The sequence below is a fragment of the Drosophila willistoni genome (genome assembly GCF_018902025.1).
Source record: "Drosophila willistoni isolate 14030-0811.24 chromosome 2R unlocalized genomic scaffold, UCI_dwil_1.1 Seg167, whole genome shotgun sequence".
NCBI lineage: Eukaryota > Metazoa > Arthropoda > Insecta > Diptera > Drosophilidae > Drosophila > Drosophila willistoni.
This window is the reverse complement of record NW_025814050.1, coordinates 15,664,655-15,690,124: the sequence shown is the minus strand read 5'-3', so window position 1 is coordinate 15,690,124 and position 25,470 is coordinate 15,664,655. Positions and strand designations below refer to the sequence as shown.

Below are 25,470 nucleotides of genomic sequence, written 5' to 3'. Positions count from 1 at the left end.
ATAAGAACTATTGGAAAAAAAATACTACCACTAATGTAGCAATGCAAAGGCAATTTATACAATATATTTAATTCTAGTACCTATATATGTATATTATAGATATACATATCAGAAATTTAAAAATATAAGAAAATAATTAAAAGTAAGTAAAAAAATTCAATACCATGGTTTACACAAATGTTTTGTGGTCCTATAATTATCAATACATCAAAAGTTTCCATGTTAAAAACGTGATGTAGCGACAGAGATAGAAAGAACTCAGCTATTGTCTAATGTCGTTTGTCTCGCTCACACCCTTTTAAGAAAGTGGAACGTTAAAATTTTTCAAACAAAATAAACCCTCCTAATATAAGAAAACTTGTTTTTTGTGAAAGCGCAACTTTAATTTAGATTTTTCATATAGCATATTTTTTTGGGCACGAGATTTCTTTTCAGCTTAAATAGGATATAAATTTTGTACCTTATGTCATACGAGAAAAATACAAATGAAATTTAACTAAAAACCTATTTAATAATAAAATACTTGCAAGACATGGTCAAATTACCCATAGTAACGTGTCTATGTATTTATATTTGATATAGCTTCTATTTGATTTAAGAAAACTATTTGATTAATTCCCCCACCCTCAGTGCACCCGCATGTAAAGCGCAGTGTTCCACGCGCCAAATGTAAAATACGGCAAAAATTGCTCTCCACCAGTTGTTTAAATAGATTTATTAACCATCAAATAAAAAAATTATATCAATATTGGTAGTTATTTGTATTTTTTATTGGTTTTTACCAACGGGCCCCAACCGACCAGAGTATAAAAGTGCCGGACAATTGTAGAAGCAGTGAAAAGTTTTCTCCTAAAATGCAAGTGACCAAGTCGACTTTTCTGTTGGTAGCTCTGAGCCTCAGTGTCAGCTCTGTGCTAGGCAACCCTAAGCCCTTTTTCGGTTTTGGACTTTTACCGGATTTGGGTTCATTAGTTGGAAATGCTATTCATACTGGTAGCGATTTAGCTGGAAATTTGCTCAATTCAAGTGCTAATTTGGCTGAAAATTTCATCAATAAAAGCGCAAGTTTAGCCGGAGACTTGATTAATACTAAGGCAGGAATAGATGGAAAATTGCTTAATGCAAGTGCTAATTTGGCTGGAAATTTCATCAATAAAAGCGCAAGTGTAGCTGGAGACTTGATTGATGCTAAAGCCGGATTAGATGGAAAATTAATTAATGCAGGTGCTAATTTGGCTGGAAATTTGGTCAACTCAAGTGCAAACTTGGCTGGAAATCTGCTCAATTCAAGTGCTAATTTGGCTGGAAATTTCATCAATAAAAGCGCAAGTGTGGCTGGAGATTTGATTGATGCTAAGGCCGGATTAGATGGAAAATTAATTAATGCAGGTGCTAATTTGGCTGGAAATTTGCTCAACTCAAGTGCTCATTTGGCTGGAAATCTGCTGAATTCAAGTGCTAATTTGGCTGGAAATTTCATCAATAAAAGCGCAAGTGTAGCTGGAGATTTGATTGATGCTAAAGCAGGAATAGATGGACAATTGCTTAATGCAAGTGCCAATTTGGCTGGAAATTTGCTTAATTCTAGTGCTAATTTGGCTGGAAATTTCATCAATAAAAGCGCTAGTTTAGCTGGAGACTTGATTAATGCTAAAATCGGATTAGACGGAAAATTGCTTAATGCAAGCGCAAATTTGGCTGGAAATTTCATCAATAAAAGTGCAAGTTTAGCTGGAAATTTAATACACACTGGTGCTGATTTTGTTGGACACCTTCTAAATTCCAGTAGTGGATTGATTAAAAATGCTGTTGATTCCAAAATTGCGTTAGATAAAAAGGTACTTAATGCCACATCTGCTCTTGGTCAAGATCTAGCTCAACTTGGCTTGAAACTTGCCTTGGGTGTGCATGAAGCTGCAACTCAAGCACTAAAGACTTTTGCTTCTAATCTTGCATCGCTCATTGCCGGAATTTCACACCACAACGGCACAGGTAATGCCACAGATTCACTAACACACGAGGCCTTGGAGAAAGCATTGCAGGTAAATTAAGAAAAATTATTCTCATTGTTCACATTTATCATCTTCAATTACAATTTAAAGGTTCTCAAAAATGTTAGCACTAGTGCTTTACAATTGGAAGCCCAATTGGCTAGTGTAACCGCAAAACTGGAAGCCGCCAAATTGAAATATGGAAGGGAAATTCAAGAGAAAATAGTCGATTGGCTGAGAGAGCAAGTCGACCGTGTGGAAAATCGCACTGAAGAGGCCGAGAAAATTAGTCGAGCGATACAACATCATTATGCCAATTTGATTCAGAATGCTGTCGGCAAGTTTGTAGCTCAACTGGCCCTATTTGAACAGTCAGTCGAACGAACTATCAAAGTCTTTAATAACGCAACTATCAACTTAGCTCATGAAGTAGAAAATGCTTTGAAAAATGGTTTCAATAGTTCAGCTCTTGCCTCTGCCTTGCAGGCGCTTGAAGAAGCACCACTTAAAATACTAGCATTAAATGGAAAAACTGATGAAATTTTAGCCCTTGGTCAAAAGGCCGCTTTAAAAGTATCGGAAATCATTGCCAAATTTGAGGCAGAGAAGATCTCAATTATAGGAAAATTTAATGCCATCATTGCAGAAAATCTGGGAAATTTACTCAAAGCTGGTGATAATTTTATTAACAATTTACTTAATACCAGTAGTTTAATTAGCGAGGGTAATGTCACATCCAATAATAGCCAGAATATAGCCAGTTTGGGTATCCAGATTGCGTTGGGCTTGCATGAAGCTGCAAACGAAGCAGTTTTGAGTTTTGCTTCTAATATCACATCCGCGATTGCTGCCATTCAAAAGGAGCTTAAAAACGCCACAACTCTAGCCAAGCGTAAGACACTTTCTCATGCTTTGGTGGTAAGTACATAAAAAACACATTTCATTGCATCATTTGAATACTTTATCTTTCTTTTAAAAGATCCTGAAAAAGGTTGGTTCTGCCGCTTTACAATTAGAATCGCAATTTCTTAACGCGACTCATAAAATTGAGTCTGCCAAGTTGAAATTCGCCCAGAAAATTCAAAAGGATATACTAGATTGGCTCAAGAATCAAAAGAGCCGCGTAGAGAATGCCACTCATGGAAATGGCACTGAAGCCGCCGATAAAATTATCAATGACGTCCTTAAACGCTATGGCAGCCTAATACACAGTTCCGTAGAGCAGTTTGTAGCCCATTTGGCCCTTTACGAACATGCGATCGTCAAAACCATCAGTCATTTTAATAATGCAACCTTCAGTATTGCTCATGAGTGCCAAAATAGTACATCGACCGCTATTACCTCTGCCCTGAATGTCCTTAAAAGAGCACCCATTAAATTAGTGGCACTGGAAACGCAAACTATCGAAATTTTAAACATTGGGGCATTGACCGGTTTGCATGTAACTGCAATTATTAATGAATTTAATGCCGAAAAACTTATTATTATTGGAAACTTTAGCATTATTATTGCAAATAGTGTCGGCCAATAGCCACAGCATGCATAAGATAATCATTTATTAATAAAAATTATGGGCACATATGGTATGGTTTAATATAAGTAAGGTGGTGGGTAGCAGCAAATCAATAAAAATATATATTTTAATAAACATAAAGCAGACACACAGAAAGAGAGTTAATTTTTTACAATGGATTTGATTTGGTCATTCCGTAAATTCTAAGATTTCAAATAGTAAAAGCTTGTTTCAATCTATTAAATATTAATATTATTAAAACATTCGATTCTTACTTTCACAAATGGAGACACAAATTCATCTTTTACTCTGAAAACCTAACCGTCCATTTTCTGGACCTTCCCATTCCAATGCGTAATGTATTCTATACAATACTTACTTGGAAATTTGAATCACAATTAAAAATGGAAATATGAAGCAATACTAAAAGGTAGTTCCGTCGGCGATAATGGAAACGTAGATAACGAATAATTTTTTCATATTAAATCAATCATTTTTATTTTAATCAAGTCGAGAGGTCAAGTAAGCTTTCTTTATTTTCAAGCCATGAAGACTTATTCAGGCGGGAGTCTTAATTTATTTAATGCAATGCTCAGAGAATCCTTATTCATTTGGAATGAGATTAACTTTATCAAGGTAACAGCACAATTTTTTGTGGTTTCTCTCACAATTCGTTTCCTCGTATACACATATTGTTCGCATACAATTTCATTGCAATTATGATGACCATTTTGGTCTTTTCCATTGCAATTTTCGCACAATTTTTACGCTGACCCAAGCGCAACGTGCCACGCCTATTTAAGTGCACTTGCAGTTGATGTTGGTCGGTCACCTGAAGCATCCAATGGGCAATCGTAACCATTAAGTCATTTTGTTTTCCTGTTAAAATTTTCCGCATCTTTCTTTTTAGCATCGTCGTGTCGTGTTGTTGCAGCTGTTTTGGTTGAATGGCTTTTAGCCTACTGATTCCAATTTATTACCTCACAAATGCATTGCTGGGCTAAGAGCATTTTCATTTATTGCCTTTCAAGTAATCAAAAAATCTTCTTATAAACCATAAAAGAATAATTTAATCGTCATAAAAGTAACACTATAAGTAGTATGTCCTTTATAATTTTTTGTGTACAATTTGAAATTTAAGATATCACTTTTTTAAAATTTTTATTACAAGCAACAAACTTACAGTTTAATAAACTTTTTATGTTATTTCATACATTCACATAATCAGGTGATTCACAGAAATCTCTAGAGATATTAAGGCAGATTGTTTTTGAAATCTACCAAATGAAATGTCGGTGTGACACATCTGATGTACATAAGTTGACTCAAATATTAATTTCAGTAAGCTATAGCATTATATAAGGAAACATTTTATACTCTTTAAGTAGAAGTTAAATTGTAGTGCTTATAGAATAAAATTGTTAGATAAGATAATAGTTCAGTACAGAAAGAAAAACGGAAGCTAAATACATTTAAGTTGACTGAATTTTTAAGATTCGTAATGTTTATGCCAAATTATTTTTAACATAGTCCTACTACTATGTCTGTTAATTGAAGTCACTTTTGGAATTTCATAAAATGTACCAAAATCAGCTATAATAAATGCAAATCACTTTTAAAAAACGGTTTAAATAAGGAATACCTAGTTAAAGAAATGAGCCATGTATTTCTTTATAAACAGATAAAGTGGTTGAATTAAAATTTTTTTTCCGCATTAGATAAGAAATATCAAATAAATGTCGGGCATATTTCGTTTGTCGACATTACGCATACGCACAGTAACCTTATAACACAGATCAATCTTGACACTGGTAAATACCAAACATATGTGACTGTTGTAAAACACACTGGTTACCTTTAACTTTATACTTTTGATTTGATTAGTAAGCGATTACAACTTCATTTGTTCTGACAACAGGCAGCCAAATGGCAAATATTAATATATCTATTACGAGTAGGGCTTTTGTACTATTCTCCACGTGTAATAATTCAATAATCGTGCTACGATCCAGCTGTTTAATTTCTATTTATCATAATATATTAACGTACGCAAAAGAAGAAACAATTGTTTCAATATTTGTCCAAGTCAACAATAGTGCGAAAACATTGCATCCGCATCAGCATACAAAATAATGACGTATAAGAATTGCATATTCAATCTAACCAATGTCAAATGTGTTCCAAAATGAACTCCTGCTTCATTTTCCCCTTTTTTATGTCCAGATGCTATAAAAGATTTCTCCTCTTTTATAGTTTTAATTTCCCAAAATTTATATACGGTAGCATTTAGGATTTTTTTTGTTCCTTAAAAACTACAACCAACACTTGTTTCAAAAATATGGCAAAATACCTGCAAAAGTCCCATTAGATTCAACTGTTATATAGCTGACTGTGAGGTGTTTGAAATATATGAAATTTCCTATACGTATAAATTTCTCAGTATACCAATATCCTTTATATTAAATATTGGTTTCGTGAACCAAAAAGTTGAAAGCTCTATGCTTATGTAAGCTTTTCTTTTAAGTGCTTTTCTAACGTATTTTTGTGCCACAAAATTTGTTATCTTTATATGTTTTTAGCCAACAGTCACTGCATGAACTCAAAATTTCTCCAACTGCATATATGTAGATACAAATTTACTGAAAAAATTTTATGAAATGTTATATAAAAAATAACTATATAGACAAACGTTCATTGACATGGAGCAAAAACCTTTTTAAAATCTTTTCAAACACTCTGCCACATGAGGTCCTCGTTAGGGATTAATCGTAAATTTGGTCGAATAAATATGGGACAAATTAAAATTAATAATAAATCACAAGCCCAATTTTTTGTTAAATGTTTGCCTAAATTTTATTTTCAGATAATTTTATTTGCCAAGTTCGACTAGAACAAAATAAAAATCTAACAATAAACTCCTTTTTTAAAACCTTCGCCAAGTCTTCACTTGTTATACGCAGTAAATTTTATATGTCAACACTCAAATGGATAAAAATTTGTATAATCTGTAATAAATTTAGAACACTTTTTTCGTTAAGTGTATAACATATTTGTGGAATACTTATTCAGGTATAAGACAAAAACTTCAGAATAATGTTCGTCAGTTCTTTTCCATACTGGTTTTCAATTGTATAACAAAATTCTTTACTTTTGTTCAACAAAGTTTTCCTTCATTGTTCAACTGTTATAAAAGAAAAGCTTTTATAATTATTTACTTACTTGGCTTACACATTTATAGGAGAATCTCCATAAAGAGGAGCATAAACGACTTGGCTCTTAGAAAGGCAATTTTCCTAGAGTTTTGCCTGTTCCATAAACCAAAAACGGGATTTCCCCTTCGAAATAAAATTCATTTTCTGTTTCATATTGCTCTTTGGCATATTTTATTCAATTTTGTGTTAGTTGTATTTTATCATACACACATATTAATGTATATGTATGTATATAGCTCGCTTATATCTACTGATCTTCTAGTAAATACTTTTCTTTTGGTATGTTATCAAGAGTCTTAAGCCAAAATCAAAAGTAATTGAAAAAGTCTTACAAACTTTATATTTTAAGCATTTTGGGGGGAAAATTCGTTATGTCATTTCGTTAGCATCTATGTAGACTAAGGGACTAACTAAATTTTTTTTTTTTGGCCTATCATTTATTCAAAGACTCAGAGTCGGAGTTAGTGATACGGTTATATTGGGACGTGCTTAGCTTTGCAAATGAAATGGCTTAATATACATAAATATATAAATATATAACTAACAGTACTTCGGGTTACTTTTTTCTGTTTGTTTTTTTAAATGCTTAAATATCTATGACTAAGCTTAGGCTTAGGATTTTATGTTGTAATATTTTTCGTTTCTTTTGTTTTTAAATATATATACTATACTCATAAATTTTTATATTTTTAGGAATTTTCAGAATTTTGTTGTAGGAATTAATATTTGTTGTTCTTAGGATTACCAAAAAATGTTTGGCCAAAAAGTTCGATAATATTTATTTTAAGTTTCTGATATTGTGCCCAGAAAAATGATGTGTTAAAAAAATGAGACAAAAGTATGGACTACTTTTAGGCATTAATAGGATATATCAATATTATATAATTGTGAGCAAATTATAAAATGCAAGTGCATATATCAAAGTGATATGATACATTGAGCAAACTTACGATAATTTACTATAATTATATAAATACAATACTTTGTAAACAACCGCTCCGAAGCACAACCCAAAAAACTGATTATATTCAATTAAATATCGCCAATCAATTCGCTTACTCATTGATATTCCACTCGAGCCACAGGATCACCAAAATCATTCAATTCAAATACAATTAGTTTACGTTTTTTTCTTACATTGGCCGGCGGGGGCGGCGGTGGTGGTGCTGGTGGTGTTTTCTTTGACGGATTCACTGGACTTGTTGTGGGTGTTGTGGCGCTGGTGGTGGTTGTGGTTGTCGTGGTAGTTGTGGTGCTAGTTGTGCTGCCAAGGGTGCTAACAGTTGCAATAGGGACATTCTTTTTTACCACTGTACGTTTCGTTGTTGTCTTCGACATTGTCGTTGTGTCCATTTTCTTTGTATCCTTTTCATTCAATTCACGCATTTTCTGTAGTAACTTTGGTTTTTCGTTGTTCTGCCTCTCGGTTTGCGCTTGAGAAAGTTTTGGTTTTGGCAATGCCGGCAAAGCCGGAAGATCACAACGTTGTCGAAGATGCCGATAAACAGCATCGACACGTTGGACCAAGCGATTTACATACCTAATACTGTTACGATCCACAACGGACGGAGCCTTTATGCAATCGTTACCGCCGAATTCGCATACCTAAAATGAGAAAACAAATGAAGAACAAATGTTTTATTACAGTTGCCCAGAAGATGGTTACGGAAGAGTTAGGATTTATCTGAACGACTTTACCAAATCAGATTCACTAATGAAATATATAATATAACCGTTGCCGAGTTTTCAACCCCCCAAAACGTTGGTAATGTGTCTCAATACAATAAAATTGTCTACTTACAATTTGTTGGCTAACGGCTGCGCCCTTGCGGAGCCCCAAACTGCTCGCTTTATATGATGCGGCCTTCGGATGATTTCCACCGAGGCGGCTTTGAGGCACTCGCGATTGGCAAGAAATGAGATGACCAGGTTGACTTCAATCGGTTGCTTTATTTTCTTAACCTAAAACTATAGTACAATTGTCGGCGGGCACAGAAGGTGCAACCGCATCGACCGAGATTAATTTCAAGAGTAATTCAAGTACAGCAAACCACGCTGTCTTTTACAAAATTCAAAGTTCTGGAAATTTCCATAGAAGAAATAAGAAAGAAAAGAATTGAAGTAACGGATCTCCAAGTTTGTCACTTCAAAGTAACTTGCGCTGTTCTTGGTCTCTCTCTCTTTCTCTCTTCGTTCGTTTTCTCTTGTTAGCAAAGAGAGTCTGGCTTCAGTTGCAGCTTAAACATTCTCCCCCCTTTGATGATGACGATCTTCATCATCAAATTCACGTCTGGAAGACTCCTGCGAAAGAAAACTGAAACGAGAAAGTAACAATTTAACGCTTAGGTGTAGGGCTGGTGTCATTCTCTATCCAATTCTCCTGAATAGGCAATGGAAAGAGTTTGGATACCGGTCGTTTCATGAGTCCTTTGACTGTCTTCAAAGTCACCACTCTCACTAGTCCATCGGTTCCTGCATGTGTCTCCATAACCCGACCTAGAGGCCATTGATGAGAAGGGAAACGCTCGTCCCTGATGAGCACTATGCATCCAACTGTTAGATTTTCCTTGGTCTGCAGCCATTTTGGTCTCCTTTGTAATCGTGATAAATATTCCGAGTTCCATCTTCTCCAAAACTGTTGTGCATAATATTGACAATTCTTCCATCGATCAATCAGAGTAACTTTAGCCAATTCCGGAGCAGGAGGTGCTAAAGGCGCTTCACCCATCAGAAAGTGACCGGGTGTTAATACCATTAAATCGTCAGGATCATTTGATAGGGGACATAACGGTCTTGAATTTAAGCAAGACTCAATCTGTGCCAACACAGTTGCCATTTCCTCGAATGTTAAAACTTGTTCTCCGAGAGTTCTCTTCAGATGATACTTCATGGACTTCACTCCAGCTTCCCACAATCCACCAAAGTGTGGCGCTGATGGTGGGTTGAAATGCCAGTTGATTCCTTTTCTCAATAATGTTGGCGCAATATGTTTCGTAATGTACGAACAATATGCCAGTTTGTCCACTTGCAATTTTTTGTTGGCTCCAATAAAATTAGTACCGCAGTCACTATAAACGTCTGTGCATAGGCCACGTCTGCCAATGAAACGGTTAAATGCTCCTATAAACGCATCTGAGGTCAGATCTCCAACTGGTTCCAAATGAATGGCCTTTGTCACTAGACATACGAACACAGCAATATATCCCTTCTGGGATACACGTCCTCTTCCTTTGCAGGGCGAAATATTTACGGGTCCAGCGTAGTCCACTCCAACGGATGAGAATGCTCTAGAAGGGCGTACCCGTACTGCTGGTAACATTCCCATTTTCTGACCTGCAAATTGAGGCTTCATCTTAAAACATGTGATACATTTATGAATTCCAAACCGAACTGCATTGCGTCCACTAACAATCCAGAATTTCTTCCTTATAAAATTCAGCGTTAGTGAGGTTCCACCATGCAAGGTGCAAATATGACTGTAAGATATGACCAGATCTGTGAAAGGATGTTTATACGGTAATATATAAGGATATTTTTCATTTATGGGCAACAGGGAATCTCGGAGCCTGCCTCCGAGACGTAAAACACGTTCGTTCGCATCAAAATACGGATTAAGAGACAGTAGTATGCTGTCCTTTGCTATTACCCTTCCTTCCGATAGCGCCTTCCATTCAGAGTTAAAACAATCCTTCTGCACCATCCTAATCAATTCACGTAGGCCCTCTTCTAATTCCACAATTGAGAGTCCTAGTCCTCTTCGTTCTGCCACAGATGTTCGACAATTATATACGAAACGTTTTATATATGATATAATCCAGACGACTCGTGTATACGATGAATACTTGCTGATAAATGCTACACTTGGCATTTCTTCCACTGATATCTTATGGCACGTCACCCTTTTGACTTCAGTGTCAACAACCGACAGCGAATCCTGATCAATAGCATTACAAGGCCATTCGATGTCCGATCCTTGTAACCATGATGGCCCATGCCACCATAATTCACACGATGCCAACTTGGTTGCACTCGTGCCACGGCTTAGATAATCTGCAGGGTTATCTTTCGAGGCGACGTGTCTCCATTGCCTTTCGTCTGAGATTTCCAGGATTTTGTTTATTCGATTGGACACAAATACTTTCCAGTTGGCAGCTCCACCACGGATCCAACTGATGGTTATCATAGAATCTGACCAAAAAATAGTGTTCGAATAATTAATGTTAATTCTTAGATTCTCTTTTAGATACTTATACATTTTGGCTGCTTCAAGCGCAGCACATAACTCTGCCCTAGGTATGGTTAGTTGTTGTTTAGTTGGCGATACTCTCCCCTTTGACAATAGCAACTCTGTGTGATACTTATCCTCTCCAATTGGGAAGCGCAAGTAAGCCGCAGCTCCATATGCTCGTGACGAGGCATCGCAAAACAGGTGCAATTCAGCCACACCACCCGGTAGCCCCCATGTAACATGCCGTGGTATTCGTATATTTACTATGTTTGGTAACTCATTTACGAATTTCTCCCATTCTCTCTTAATAGTGTCCGGTAGTGTGCTATCCCAGCCAATTTTCTCCTTCCACAGTTGCTGCATGAGAATTTTGGCAGTAATCATTATCGGACTAAGCCATCCCATGGGATCAAACAGTCGTGCAATTGCTGATAGTATTGTCCTCTTTGTTGGTGAGCTCATTGGTGGAACGACATGCAAAGCAAAACGGAACTCATCTTCTTTGGGACTCCAGTATAGACCTAACGTGCGAATAGTATCATTACCTTCCATGTGTAACAATCCGCTTGATTCTCGATGCTCAACTGGTATGTTCTCTAATAGCTTTGTGCAATTACTCGCCCACTTCCGTAGTTCGAATGTACCACTACGAAGCATTCCAATCACTTGGTTCTTGACATCCTCCGTTTCTGCAATACTGTCGCCACCAGACAGTATGTCATCTACATACATTTGATGATTTATAACATCCACCGCCAGTGGATACTTCTCGCATTCATCCATAGCTAATTGTTTCATAACTCTCATGGCTAAATAAGGTGCGGAGCTCGTTCCAAACATCACCGTTGTGCAGGCATATTCTTCCACATAATCACTTGTGTCCGGATTCCATAGAATACGCTGGTACTGCGCGTCGTCGGGTGGAATATTAATACATCTGTACATTTTTTCAACATCCGCCATAAATACCCATTTTAGCCCTCGCCAATTGAGAATGATTCCTTGAAGATGTACGTGCAATTTTGGACCTATTGCTAGAATCTCATTAAGCGATTTTCCATTACTCGTCTTGCTCGATCCATCGAAGACAACTCGTACCTTCGTAGTTGATGACGATTCCTTTATGACTGGGTGATGCGGTAGGTAGCAATGATTGACTCCCCCCAATGCAGGATTGCCCGTCTTACTAGCCCGTGACGTTACACGTTCCATTTGACCCAGCTCCAGATACTCATTTATCGTGCCAACATAAGCGTTCTTCAAACTCGCATCGTTACGCAACCGTCTGTCCAGAGAATGTAATCGTTTTAACGCGCTCTTATATGATTCTCCAATTACCATTGATTCGTCCAAGTATGTAAGAAAAGGAAGACGAACAACATATTTCCCAGACGGCATTCGGCTATGTGTCTTAACGAAGAAATCTTCGCACCAGTTATCCTCTACTGACACCCCACGTGGCTCCTCGTCGAATTGTTCTAGCTCCCAAAACTTACATAACAATTGTTCAAGTATCTCATCAGCTTCCTTCCTTCGTACCGTTATGGTGTAGGACGATCTCCTACCAGCTTCTTGATTCGTTTTTCCTGATACAATGTATCCCAAATGCGTATTTTGCGCCAGAGGCATACCACGTATTCCTCGATGCACTTCTCCTAACATCAGCTCATCGTAGACGTCATTTCCCAACAAAATATCAACTCCTTGTGGACTGAAGAAGTTAGGGTCGGCCAACGGTAAGCCCTTCAGATGAGTCCACTCTTCAAACGGCAGTCGTTTGATTGGCATGCGCTTACTCACTAGAGGTATTACTGACGCGAGCAGCTTGTATTTCGCATGTGGGTTGTAGATTGATCTTATGACTAGCTCCACCTCTGCTGCCGCATCTGTAATTTTTGTATCTGCTAATCCAGTAATCGTGATGTGAGCCTGTTTGCGCCGTAAACGTAGCTGCTGAGCTGCATTCTCTGAAATGAACGAAACTTGTGAACCTTGATCCAAAAACGCTCTAAACTGTAAGGGATAGCCTTCTATCGACTCTACCCACACCATTGCTGTTGGTAATAAAACCTCGTCTTTGTGCCTTACCGCAGTTTCTGTTGTACTCTTTCCAATTAAAGCATTCGCAGATGCTGTTGGGATAACTCCCTTCCTTAGTGTGCCAAGCGGCCTCTCGCATCCTGATTTGTCTACATGGAGTAGTGTATGATGCCGTCCTTGACATTTTTCACAATTTACCGCACTGTCACATGCATCTATTCGGTGATTTGGTCTAAGGCATCGAAAACACAGTCGATGCCTCACTACACACGCCTTTCGTTCCGATAGCCTCATCTCCTGGAATATCCTGCATACTCCGATAAGGTGTGCATCCCCTTGACACACAATGCATAGGTCTGTCTCTCGAGTAACAAATGAAGCCTTTGTGTAGTTCTGGTTAACTCGTAACCCATGTACACCTGGCTTTGCATTCCGATGTCTATCCCGTGATAGAGTTCCCTCGATATTACCTGCTGACGCCGTAATCATTGTTCTGTACTGTGTTTCAAGATACTGACTGAGCTCCTCAAAGCTCGGCAGATTCTGCGTTGAAGATATTGACCGCTCCCAATCCACTCTTAATTGATTCGGTAATCTCTTCATCATGTAGTACACTAAAATTTCAGACTGTTGTCGCACATCCACACCAGTCTTCTCCAATGAATTCACACATGAGCGGGAAGTTTGCACAAATCTTCTCAAACTTTCCGCATCTCCATATTTTATTGGTAATTGCTGATCGAATACATCCATGTAATGTAAAAATAACACTCGTTTGTTATCATACAAATTTATCAACATTCTCCAAGCCACTTCATAGTTCGCCGCTATTAGCGTTAGATGTTCAATATCCTTAGCTGCGTCTCCAACCAACGAATCCTTCAAATAATGAAAACGATGTAAGTCCGTCAGCTTGTCGCAGTGGTGTACTCTTGTTAAAAACACCTCTTTAAACGCCGGCCACTCAATAAATTTCCCGCTGAAGGTAGGCAGTTTAACTGTTGGGAGTTTCACTTCCTCCAAACATGGTCCCATTTGTTCATGCACCGTCTGATGCAAACAAGACTCATCAAATGCAGTCGACGCCGGGATTCTCCGATCCTTATGTCTCTGCAACTCATTTCGAATCTCAGCTACTCCCATTATGTAGGTTTCTTCGAAACAGTCTCTGATGTCTTTGTCAAAATATCTGCCCTTTATTTCCGCATTATCTCGTTCTTGAATCAGTTGGTGATGATTGCGCTGAAAATCTGCGTGAAGGTGGGCAATCGAGTCCAATCTGGCTTCCAGATGACTCTCGGTATGTCCAGACTCCTCCGATTTATACCGCGCCAATGACTTCTCCAGCGAAGTGAGCAATGTGATTTGCTCCGTAGCCAACGGTAACAGTTTTTCAGCCATAATGAACACCTACCCAAACACATCAACGTTAAATTGTACTCACCCGAATCAGTCTATCCACTGGCAATCACACTCTAAATCCAATCGCCAAGATCATTCCTCCCGGGTTTCGGCACCAAAATTATGTTGGCTAACGGCTGCGCCCTTGCGGAGCCCCAAACTGCTCGCTTTATATGATGCGGCCTTCGGATGATTTCCACCGAGGCGGCTTTGAGGCACTCGCGATTGGCAAGAAATGAGATGACCAGGTTGACTTCAATCGGTTGCTTTATTTTCTTAACCTAAAACTATAGTACAATTGTCGGCGGGCACAGAAGGTGCAACCGCATCGACCGAGATTAATTTCAAGAGTAATTCAAGTACAGCAAACCACGCTGTCTTTTACAAAATTCAAAGTTCTGGAAATTTCCATAGAAGAAATAAGAAAGAAAAGAATTGAAGTAACGGATCTCCAAGTTTGTCACTTCAAAGTAACTTGCGCTGTTCTTGGTCTCTCTCTCTTTCTCTCTTCGTTCGTTTTCTCTTGTTAGCAAAGAGAGTCTGGCTTCAGTTGCAGCTTAAACACAATTGTCACTCGTTTGACCCCAAGGTTTCCTAACTACTAAATACTTTTATAAATCAAATCAGTTCACATTTTGGATTCACTAAATGAAGATTGGGTCTTATTTCCTTCTCCTTCGACTCCCTATTCAGTAGCCGAAATATATCGGGGAAAAAAGAAAGAGAAAATCTTGGATAATTGCTTTTAATTTTTTTTATCGAACCAACTAGTAACCAACTTCTTCAGCAACAAAACATATCAAAATTTCAGTATTTTTTTTAAATTCTTTGTAGGCGTAGATTCCTTTTAAAGTTTAATTCCAGGGAATTGTTTAAATTCGCCTTAATACGAGGGCAAAAACATAAATCAAGTATTAAACATTTCTTTCTATGAGTGACTCTAACAATAAGAATTAATATTTTTTTTAATTTTTCCTTTCACTTGTCTGAATTAGTAGAAATTTTGAATGAATATCACTTAAACTATCTCTTATTATAAGTAGACAAATTATTTATATAGGTAAACTGTCTTGTTCTCTACTTACCCTGTAATGCTGCAATATGGCTTCCGTAGGTGGCACATTTAAGGATCCTTTACCAGGAGCGAATTCCCACACAAAATGATTGCCGGCCTCAACAACAGACTCTGGTTTGCATATGTATTTTGAACGCTGTTTTTGTGGATGAAGTTTGTAGCGCCTGTTTGGAGAAATAAGAAACATTTATACAAACAATTGGATTAGATTAGAAAAATTAGACAAAAGAATGCGTAATACACGGAATGATTAAGTATATGGTTACAATTGGCACTAAATCTGAACTCTCCAAAGAACTCCATCAGTACGTACCTTCGTGTTTTCCGCTGTGTCACCAGGGATGCTCTTACACTATTCAACTGATCATTCCCTCCGCTTACACCAGAGCTAGCCAAAGCATCATCAGCAAATTGTAGATAGTAGAAAGCATTCTGGAATGAATAAGCTCCAATATTGCGATTGCGAAAACGTTGATTCAATGAACTAGGAAAGGGAATATGAGAATTATTGATTTTAAATAGATTGATTATTTGTATTGGTCTCTCACCTTATTAGTCCATTTAGCGTATCAGTGTAACGTGGCACAATGAATTCATCCAGATCAACCAGAGCCAAATATTTATACCGATACATTGTGCGATATAGGCAATCGTTTAATGCCGCAAATAGTCCCTCAGTGCGTATTTCCTTTTGACTTCGCATCCGTAGATTCCAAGGTAAAATACTAACTGTGGGCAACTGATAGTGATCAGATTTAACTGCCCGTGGAGTGGCATTTTTTGCCACTTCCGATGGAAGTAGTGGCGCAAAGTCATAAGCTGTGAGATTGCCGGGCACCAGACCCTGCTGGTAACTCTGTAGCACACAGGAGGCATGTGGCCCCAGTGTGTGATTGTAAAAGGTGAAATGCGATACACCCAGAAGGGCATAGAATTCCAAATACTCCATCAGATACAAAGCCTGATCGTAATTGAAATGAAATGGTTTCACACAGACAGCTATGCGATCGGGTATATTCTCTTCTCTGGGTGGTGGTTGTGGCTTTCGCTTGCGAGTCCGTCCGCTGCTATTACTACGTACAGGTACTGCAAAGTCTATGTCCTGATCGGTATTACGTAGAGTAAGCAGATTGCCAGGCGGCGCTCGAAGTCGTGAGACAACACTCACATATTGAGGAACAGGAGATGGTGCCCGAACTGGACATAGAATAAAACAAGCGCTGTACTTGAGATTCCAATTTTCGCGTATAATCTGAAAAGTAAGCTATAATTTTAGAAACTGCAACTAATTGTAAATAGTAAATGACTAATACTCTTATATTTTTAGGCATAAGCTTTTTTAAGACCTCAATCAAATAGAGAATCTTCTTATCCCAAAGGGAGTCACACGCTCATTAAAGAAAACTTTTTTTTAAAGAATCTAATTAATCGCTTAGTTATTTATAACATTTATAATCTTGTTTCGGGACCTATCACAAAGTGTAGAAAACATATTTTTCAAAAACTCTCAAAATGTCTTATTTAATAACAAAATGGTTAAGTATTCGAATGTTCTTACATTTGACCACTTTGTTAGTGTAAAAATTCCATTACTAAAACTGTTTGAGACAGATTAAAAGAAATAAAATCCCATAAAGCATCTTACTCTCTTGTTATAGATCAACTTTCCCTCTTATAAGTATAAAGTTGTTCTTAGCCTTAACCATACATTAAACATATTTCATATAAATTTCTTACTAAAGATACCAACCTTAACTCATATATCATATCAATTTCTTACTAAAGATACCAACCTTAACTCTAGCCATGACCGTTGCCGATGTATATTTGCCGCGAGTTGTTGCTGATTCAGTATTATTGCCATTGTTGGGAGCATACCAAAATCTACACCAGACACGCTCTGGTCCACGTGTTTTTGTTGCGCCAACAACACGTACAAGTCGTGCACCATCACGCCGATCAAAATAGGCGGAATAGACAAAGAATTTGAAGCGAGTGCCATTGACAACCTGCCAGGCGCCATCACTGGGCGCCGTGCCAAATGGAAAATGCGGCAATGTCTCCTCCACCTTATCAGGCAGCAACTGGCCCCAGGGTATCAATGGGACATTCACACCAAATGCACCAGCACTACCTCCTCCGCCACCTCCTCCGCCAGCAGCTCCATTGAGCAGCATGCCGGCATAGCGTTGTCCATCAGCACCTGCGGCTTCTGTGGAAATTGCACAGAAATTGCAAAAGGCATCAGCATCATCAGCTTGTTCATCTTTTTTCTTTTATTTGCTTCATCTCTCTTTTGTGCATTACGTTAACTGAATGATTTTGGCCCTGGCCCATTGTTATGGTCTGGGGTTTTTATTTGTGAGTTTGCCACTTACCTTGAATTTTTATTTTATTGTCGTGGAATTGTATAAAACCTAATTTACTATCACTCAAAATGCTGTCATCTAATAGATCGTAATCGTCCTGAAAGCAATAATAGAAAATACGAGCATTTAAGATTTAGAAATTTTACTTCGAATGAAATTATGTGTGGTCTATACGAGTTATAGCCATTCAATTTGGTATCTAAACTAAAGAATTGAATACTAAAGAACTTTAAATCAATTATGTTTTATTATGAGTCCATCACCTGACCATTTAATCTACTCTAGAGCTTTACAAGACATAGAAGGGAATACTCTAAATGTTTCTATTCCATTTGTCTCTTTTCCTTTTCCCTATAGACATGCTTAGCACAACTTGCCAACTACGAAAAGGTCTTATTTTGATAATTATCAAAAGGCACTTGACATCTTAGAAACATATTTAACAAAAAATCTTCCTTTTCTTTTCAATAGAAGCATAATAAACTATGGGCTTCTCATTTTTAATTCTGTTGAAAACTTCAAATATATTTGAATGCGCTACAATCTGGCCAACTAAAGTGCACTTAATCCAAAGCGAAAGTTTTTTTCTCTTGCACTGATCCTTTTTATTATAATATATATTTGCAACCACAAAAAAATATTGTGGCACAACAATGTGCAACCAGCTATACCTACGTAAATGTGTGTGTGTGTATTGTGCATAAATAAATCTGCTTTTTGAAAAGGAATACGTAGGTATATACAATATTAAATATGCAAATCCTTGATACCTATAGAAGCCAAAAAGTATGCAACGAAATATGGCCAAAGCCTTAGCATCTTTTGTTTTCCCACGGCCACATTGCAAAAGGGTTCTCCTCCTGCTAGTTAAGCTCTGCCACACTCACTCACACCCACACACACACACACACACACCCGGCCCCCAACACGCACACACAGAGAGACACCCCCGAAAAAAGAAAATAACAATTTCTGACCATTTTCGCGTCAATTTGCATAACAAAACTTACCTTAACATTATCATAATCCGGCATCGAGTCACCCAGTCGCCCTCCCAGACTAGCTCCACCACCGCCGCCCGCTCGCATGGCCAGCATGCCACCGTGTGTACGCTCGTCGATCATAAAAACCTGCAGGCAAGACAGAAAGAGAGTACAAATTCTTAAATGCGAATGCCTGCAAAAGGTGGAAAAGTGAATAATGCTAACTATGAATAAAATGGCGCAAATATTCCAAGCAACTCTTGATTTGAAATGATAATTTCCCACGCTTTGAAAGAAGAGCGTCTGATGCCTAATTAATTGCCTGGCGAATTTTTAATTTCCCAGTTAATTGCAAGAACAAAAAATTCAAATTTAAAAGAAACATCTTAACTGTCTTTTACAAAAAGTGGTATAGTTAAGGTCCCCAAGAGCGAAAAATCTAACTCTAAGCATAAGGTTAAAGTCCAACCTTTACCAAGTTTGTATATTAAACACAGTTATAATCTTAAGTCTTGCCAAAATGTGTTTGCAAAAGAATGTCATTAAAAGTAACGTATACGCAGGGTATGCAACTGGATTAATGAAATTTACGATGAGACTCATTATAAAATTCTTGCTGATAATAACAGTAATATAAAACAATGAAAACATAATTAAAAATTATCTACTCCAAGAAACAAAAATGTTGTTATCGTAACAATTCGGTTATCGGTTATTCCTCTGGGAGCTGTTTGATAAAACAGTCCGATTTCAAAAAACAAAAAACAAATAAATAATAATATTAATAAAACAGTGCACAAACAACCAAACATTCAAAATTGATTTTGGCACTCATGCTGCTTTTTCTATTGGATCGTTTCTATGACCGCTGTTTGTTTATATTTTTATATATATAGAAATATAATTTCGCTACCTCAAGAAAAGAGGGAAAACCTAAAAACAAAAATTGTATCGCTCTGTCTTTAGGTGAGCGAACCAAGTGACTAGTTTAAAGACTTGCCTCATGAGTTTTTCCATTCCAGTATTCTTTTTATAATTTAATTTAAAAAAATATGTTGGATAGAAAACTAAATTCTTATATATTCTATTTGTTTACTTTGACTATATTGAGCTACTGAGCTTTAGATAAAACACTAAGCCCATTAAAACTAACTACACTTTAAAAGTTGGTATTTAAATTTTGTATAATTATTGTGAATGAATTTTCGTCACAATCTTCTCTTAGAAGATCTTGTATATAATAATTCTATAAATTCGATAACAATATTTTATCAACTAACTTGGATATTGCCCCAATCTTTTAGATTCTGCTTTGTTATTCAAAAGCGAATCAATGTATTTTATTGTCGAGTAAACTAGTTTCATGATAATACTATAGAATGAGATAGAGAAAAAATTGACCACTTCAAATAATATATCAATTATTTCATTAAACCATGAACATCCAAACACTTGGAATTATCGTTTTTCATGCCATTTACAACAGATTTTAAACCAATCTACAACAATTTTGATAGTTTTGACACGCAGTGTGATTAAAATTTGTAAAAAGTCAACGATTTTACAGCTTAAAGCTTTTCGAATAAACGCTTAACTTTTAAAACTTTTTTTAAACGTTTTAAATTAAAGCGAAACGGTTTCTTAATGTCAGTTAATATATTTTTTTTACTTTTCAGCCCACCCTCGTATATTTAACTAATATATAACTTACCTCTGTCAATATGATCAATCCAAAGACGGCAAAAAATGCGATAACTATTAGGAAACTCATGCCGGATCGCTCCCTGGTGCCCCAGTGTTTCTTGCTGCGCTTCATTGTGGGTGTCAGAGATGTGCGACTGCTATGATGCGATGAATGGACCGACTGATGATGCTGCTGCTGTTGCTGCTGCTGTTGCTGATGATGATAACAGGCGTGGGAATGGCCTTGACTCTGATGACCGTATGCTGGCTGATAATGACTCAACAACAAAGGCGATGAGGAACTGCTGCTACTGCTGTTGTTGCAATTGGCATTGACCGAGCTAGCGGAGCCCCCCGTTGCTAGTTTCTTATATTGTGGGGGGCTCCGACTGTTCAGCATGACGCGGTGTGGGGAAGGGGGATTGGATGTAGATTAATATGGCACACTTTTGGAATTAATGGGGCGGATTTTTTGAATTTAATTTGCCGGTTTACGCCTATTTAGTAATAGAAATTGCGTTTACGCATTTTATTGTGTGATATGTTTTTGTTTTTTTTTTCTTATTTTATTAAACGAAACCAATTGATAATTTTTTGCCGATTTGGTTATGAATGTGAATAGCAAAACAAAAATGGCAAAAGCAAGCCGACACTGAGAGAGTGAAGGAGAGCGTGAATGCGCTTGCTCTCTCTCTTTTTTGTGTCTTGGCCAATTGTTAAGGAAAAATCAATAAAATCCTTGTGAAAGCTTTTCCTTCAAATTTGGATTTATCTCTTCATCTATTTATATTCCAAGGTTTCTATTATTTTTTTAGTTATATATTTTGGAACCAATATATGTATATATATATATATTTTATGTGCATATAAATACTTTTTATTCAACACTCTTCACAACGATTTCACGTCAACTTTTTTCACCTTTGTATGGCTTTGAATCACTCACAGTTATTAGGAAACAAAAATATTAACGTTCAATACATTCACTTAAACCTGTTGAGTTTAGTTTCAATTTGCTATTAATATACTTAGTATTTTGCAATAATTCGTTTCAATAATTTTCACTTTTGGCTATGTAAAGGAGAAAAATATTTTCGTAGTCGAGCACCACAACAACAGGAAAAACAAATGCGGCACAGCTGACCTCCTGACAGCAAGCACATGCGCAGGATAATATCAGAAGCAATCAGCTGTTCAGACTAGGATTGCCAATAACACAAAAAGAAAGGAAAAAAAAAAAGCAAAAAGAAGCTATGCGAAGCCAAGAAGGCAACTTGATGATTCTGATCGAAGTTAAATTATAGTTATGTTTGTTTAACCAAATCTTTGCTCAGCTTTGGTTAGAAAGTAACTTATCATCATCTATCTGTAATTAAATAATTTCAAATGTTTTAACAAAAACTTTTAAGAAAATGGCAACGTTTTGACACGAATTTTGAAAGTTTTACAGATGACCTGCGTTCCCAAACATTTTAACTGCCAATTTATTATTTTAAGGTGTCTACATTTTGAAATTATATTTACTTTTTGTTTGAAGGGATGAGAAAATTAGAAAATCGTTGAACAAATTTTACTAAATTGAAAAGGTAACATTGGATTATCTGAAAATTCCAAAATGTAAAAACACAAAAGAAAAGTTTTTTATTTCCACATTTTTGTTTCGTTAAGACCAATACATACAATACTTTAATATCAAATTTTAAAGCGATAAATATGAAAACTATTACTAACACTGTCCAATTCTCAGTTTGCGGGCAAACCTCTACCATCCCATCAAACAAACTGAAAGTGCTTTGTTTCAAGGAGTTTCATATCCGGCAAAACTTTTGCACATACTTACAGACACTCAAATCCCATAGCAGGAACATAAAGTCTTTGCTGGTTTTTAGTATATTCGACATTACTATTGGTATTTGTATGTGAATGTGTTTGGACTACTATCGAACTGGACAAAAGAATTAGCGGAAACAATAAAGTTTTTGCTAAAGTTCCCTCTCTTTTTGTCTGTGTGAAAACCAATAAATTCAAAGTGTTTGGAAATCAATTGGAAACAAATTGCAAATAACAAAAACGAAGAAAATATTTACTTGGCTCCTTCTATTTTCCAACTCTTTTTTACCCAAGCAATTGAAAAGTTTGCCAAACAAATATGCAAAGAAAAAGGTGCTCGAAGGGCATTGGGAATAACAGTATTGTTTGTATACAAAACTTTTGTCATTGCATACTTTGGCAACAATTGGCAAGCTGCAAAGTAGATGAAAAAAATATAGAACCAAAAGCTGAACTAAAACAAGCTAAAAGAATGAAACATTAAATTTTTATTTTACCCAAATTTTTAGTAATTAATTTACTAATGAATCTATAAACTATTCAAGCAAACAGTTTTTGATAAATAAACACAATCAAGTTTTAATTATGCTATATTGTAAATTGCATCAAATAATGTGAATATAAATATTGGAAATTTGTTTTTAGATACCCAATCGACTAAGTGATATCCTAGCATTAATTTCGTACAATCATTAATTGATATAATTATCTAATTTTGAATCATTAAATGCACCGGTTTAGTTCAAAGTACACATAAACAAAAACATAAATTTGTCATTTTAAATTACTAAATCAATTAACGAAAACCTAAATCAAAAAGTTTTCTTTATTTAAAAAGATCTTAAAAACTTACAAATTCAATATTTTATTTTATAAATAGTTTTGAAAATATATTCGGGATAAAATGGATATTAGAATTTCGACATTAAACTGCACATGGATAAAAACAAAAGCGGAAATGAAAAAATTTCTAATACGATAATTTGTTTTAGAAAACATTAAGCTTAAGGACATTGCAATATCGAAAATAAAAAGTTTATGCTCACTTTTTAAAATTATATTGGTATCCTGTAAAAATTAGATACTTACAGTAGAAAAATCCGGCAATTTTTGGATCAAAGTTTATAATCAGTATGTAGAGAAAAAAACCTTTCAATCCTAACCAACTTTTTTTAAAAAACCTTGACTTTAGTATTCAGGAAACTTAAAACTGGTACAAAAATCTAATGATTAAGTATATAACTTATAAACTTGTGCCATCTCCAACCGGCTTATCAATACAAAAACGATAGGTTTAAACAATGATTAAAAGTTTATATACCGGCATATTAAGTATGCTTATTGCAAATAATAAAATTACATTATTAAGTCAATGTAAATCCGTTACAAGACAAGTGCTGTTTTTTTAGAATCCTTTCCTCGTGTCCAACATATCCTTTTACCTTTATATAAACAATTTCTATTTACCATATGTATGTATATTCAAATTTGAAGATAAATTGTTAACCAGCATCTTATTCAAAGCTCATGAAAATGAAAGAAAACCGAAATAGAAATTGAAATACAAGCAAACACTCAAAATCCTTCGTCAAGACAAACAACTCGAATTCTCTGAATTCGTCTTGGTTGCACCTCAAGTGAGATTAAATAAAACATCATGGAAATTGAAATGAAAATTCGGCAAAGCAAACAAAAATTCAAGACAAGCGCATCTATGAGATACAATCTCTTATGCCTTTGCTTATCCCCCCAAAAAAAGTTTTCCACCTGCCATCGACTGTCGAAAATATCTTAGCCAAAAATTCAACCCAAGTTTCGCATTGAGCGCGTAGGTAACTTAACTTTGATGAGTTTGCAAAGTAACGTTTTCCGGAGCCAAAAGTAGTGAGTAAGCGGAAGGCGAAGAAGGGGGCACTAACTATACCTAGAATAAGGAATTTCACTTACCTTACAAGACAGCCTCGTTTAGTCAAGTGCAGTCAAGTGGTTTTGAAATTATGATTAAAATAACGCAAATGATGAAACTTTAAACTTGAAGCAAAACCTACAACAAATGCATACATACTAAATAACTAATTGAAATTATTATTATTATTGAACGATAATCAAAGTTTACTATTAACCCATCACATTTTATTCTTCATTAGGGTCACGCTAAATTGCATATTTCTTGAATAAATCATAGAGCCGGGCCGATGTTTCTATAGCCTTTTTGGTTTTTGTATTATAAACAACCCCTTACCCAAAACGGCATTACCTTCTTTTTTGAACCAATCGTTGCTAAGGCAGCTCTAGAAAGCAGGGTATAATTTATATCTTTGACTTGGTGAATATATTGAAATTGTGCATTGCACATTTGATCTTAAAAATACAATTGTAAGAAACAGAGCGATTTCTAGAATTTAAACAATTTCAGGAAAAGGAATTTATTTAAATATTTACCCATACATTTAAATTTAGAGAATTATAGATCTAAAAATTATAATTGCAGATTTAATATAAATACTATTTTAATGGTTAAAGTAGACCATTGGTTTAAACAAGAATATTAGACGACATTTCCTGTCCTCACATATTATCCTATGGTATAACAGAAAGGTTCAGAAATTGCCATAATTTCTGATCAGATAGGAATTCGTTTTCAAGTAGTTTTTTAATTTACCATCCAGTTCTATAACTAGTTAATTATTATTATGGAAACATATTATAAGCAATACATACATATTTGTTTATAATTTACACATTGTCAGAAACTAAGATCAAGAATGTCTAAAATCTAGTAATTTACTTTAATCAATTTAAATATTTATTTTTAAACGAAATTTTTGAAACTTATTTGTTTATCCTAAGCATCGAATTTAATCATTGTCCACGTCTAGACAGTTATGAACAACAAAAAAAGTCCTTAAAAAAATGTAAATAAAATATTTAGACTTATTTAAAGCCAATGCGATTGTGGATCACATGATATGGATGTTGACAAAATGGGCTCAGTAATTTGTACGTCAATAAAAGTAGCTCTGAGAGATAATCCTCGCCGTCATCAATCGTTCCTACATCTAAAATGAAGATCACAAATTAGTTGATGTAACAATGATGTAGCAAAAATAAATTTATAATTCTTACCCAAAAGTTTTCATTTAAT

The 25,470-nt window shown here is 35.8% G+C and overlaps 2 protein-coding genes across 2 annotated transcripts; one reads left to right on the top strand and one right to left on the bottom strand.

The window, feature by feature from the left end:
• The first annotated feature begins 825 nt into the window (after positions 1-825).
• On the top strand, positions 826-3,645 carry LOC26529735. The gene is made up of 3 exons (XM_015178476.2): positions 826-2,042; positions 2,103-2,909; positions 2,971-3,645. Exons 1-3 carry the CDS (start codon positions 855-857, stop codon positions 3,520-3,522), a joined length of 2,547 nt encoding a protein of 848 aa, XP_015033962.1. The 5' UTR covers positions 826-854; the 3' UTR covers positions 3,523-3,645.
• A 3,775-nt stretch (positions 3,646-7,420) lies between these two features.
• Positions 7,421-21,314, bottom strand: LOC6642540. Its single transcript, XM_047010746.1, has 8 exons — positions 20,524-21,314; positions 18,840-18,959; positions 17,839-17,926; positions 17,254-17,672; positions 16,009-16,712; positions 15,774-15,944; positions 15,471-15,624; positions 7,421-8,321 (listed from the first exon to the last, which is right to left on the bottom strand). The coding sequence occupies exons 1-8, from the start codon at positions 20,893-20,895 to the stop codon at positions 7,776-7,778; spliced, it is 2,574 nt and encodes an 857-aa protein (XP_046866702.1). The 5' UTR covers positions 20,896-21,314; the 3' UTR covers positions 7,421-7,775.
• Positions 21,315-25,470: the final 4,156 nt, after the last annotated feature.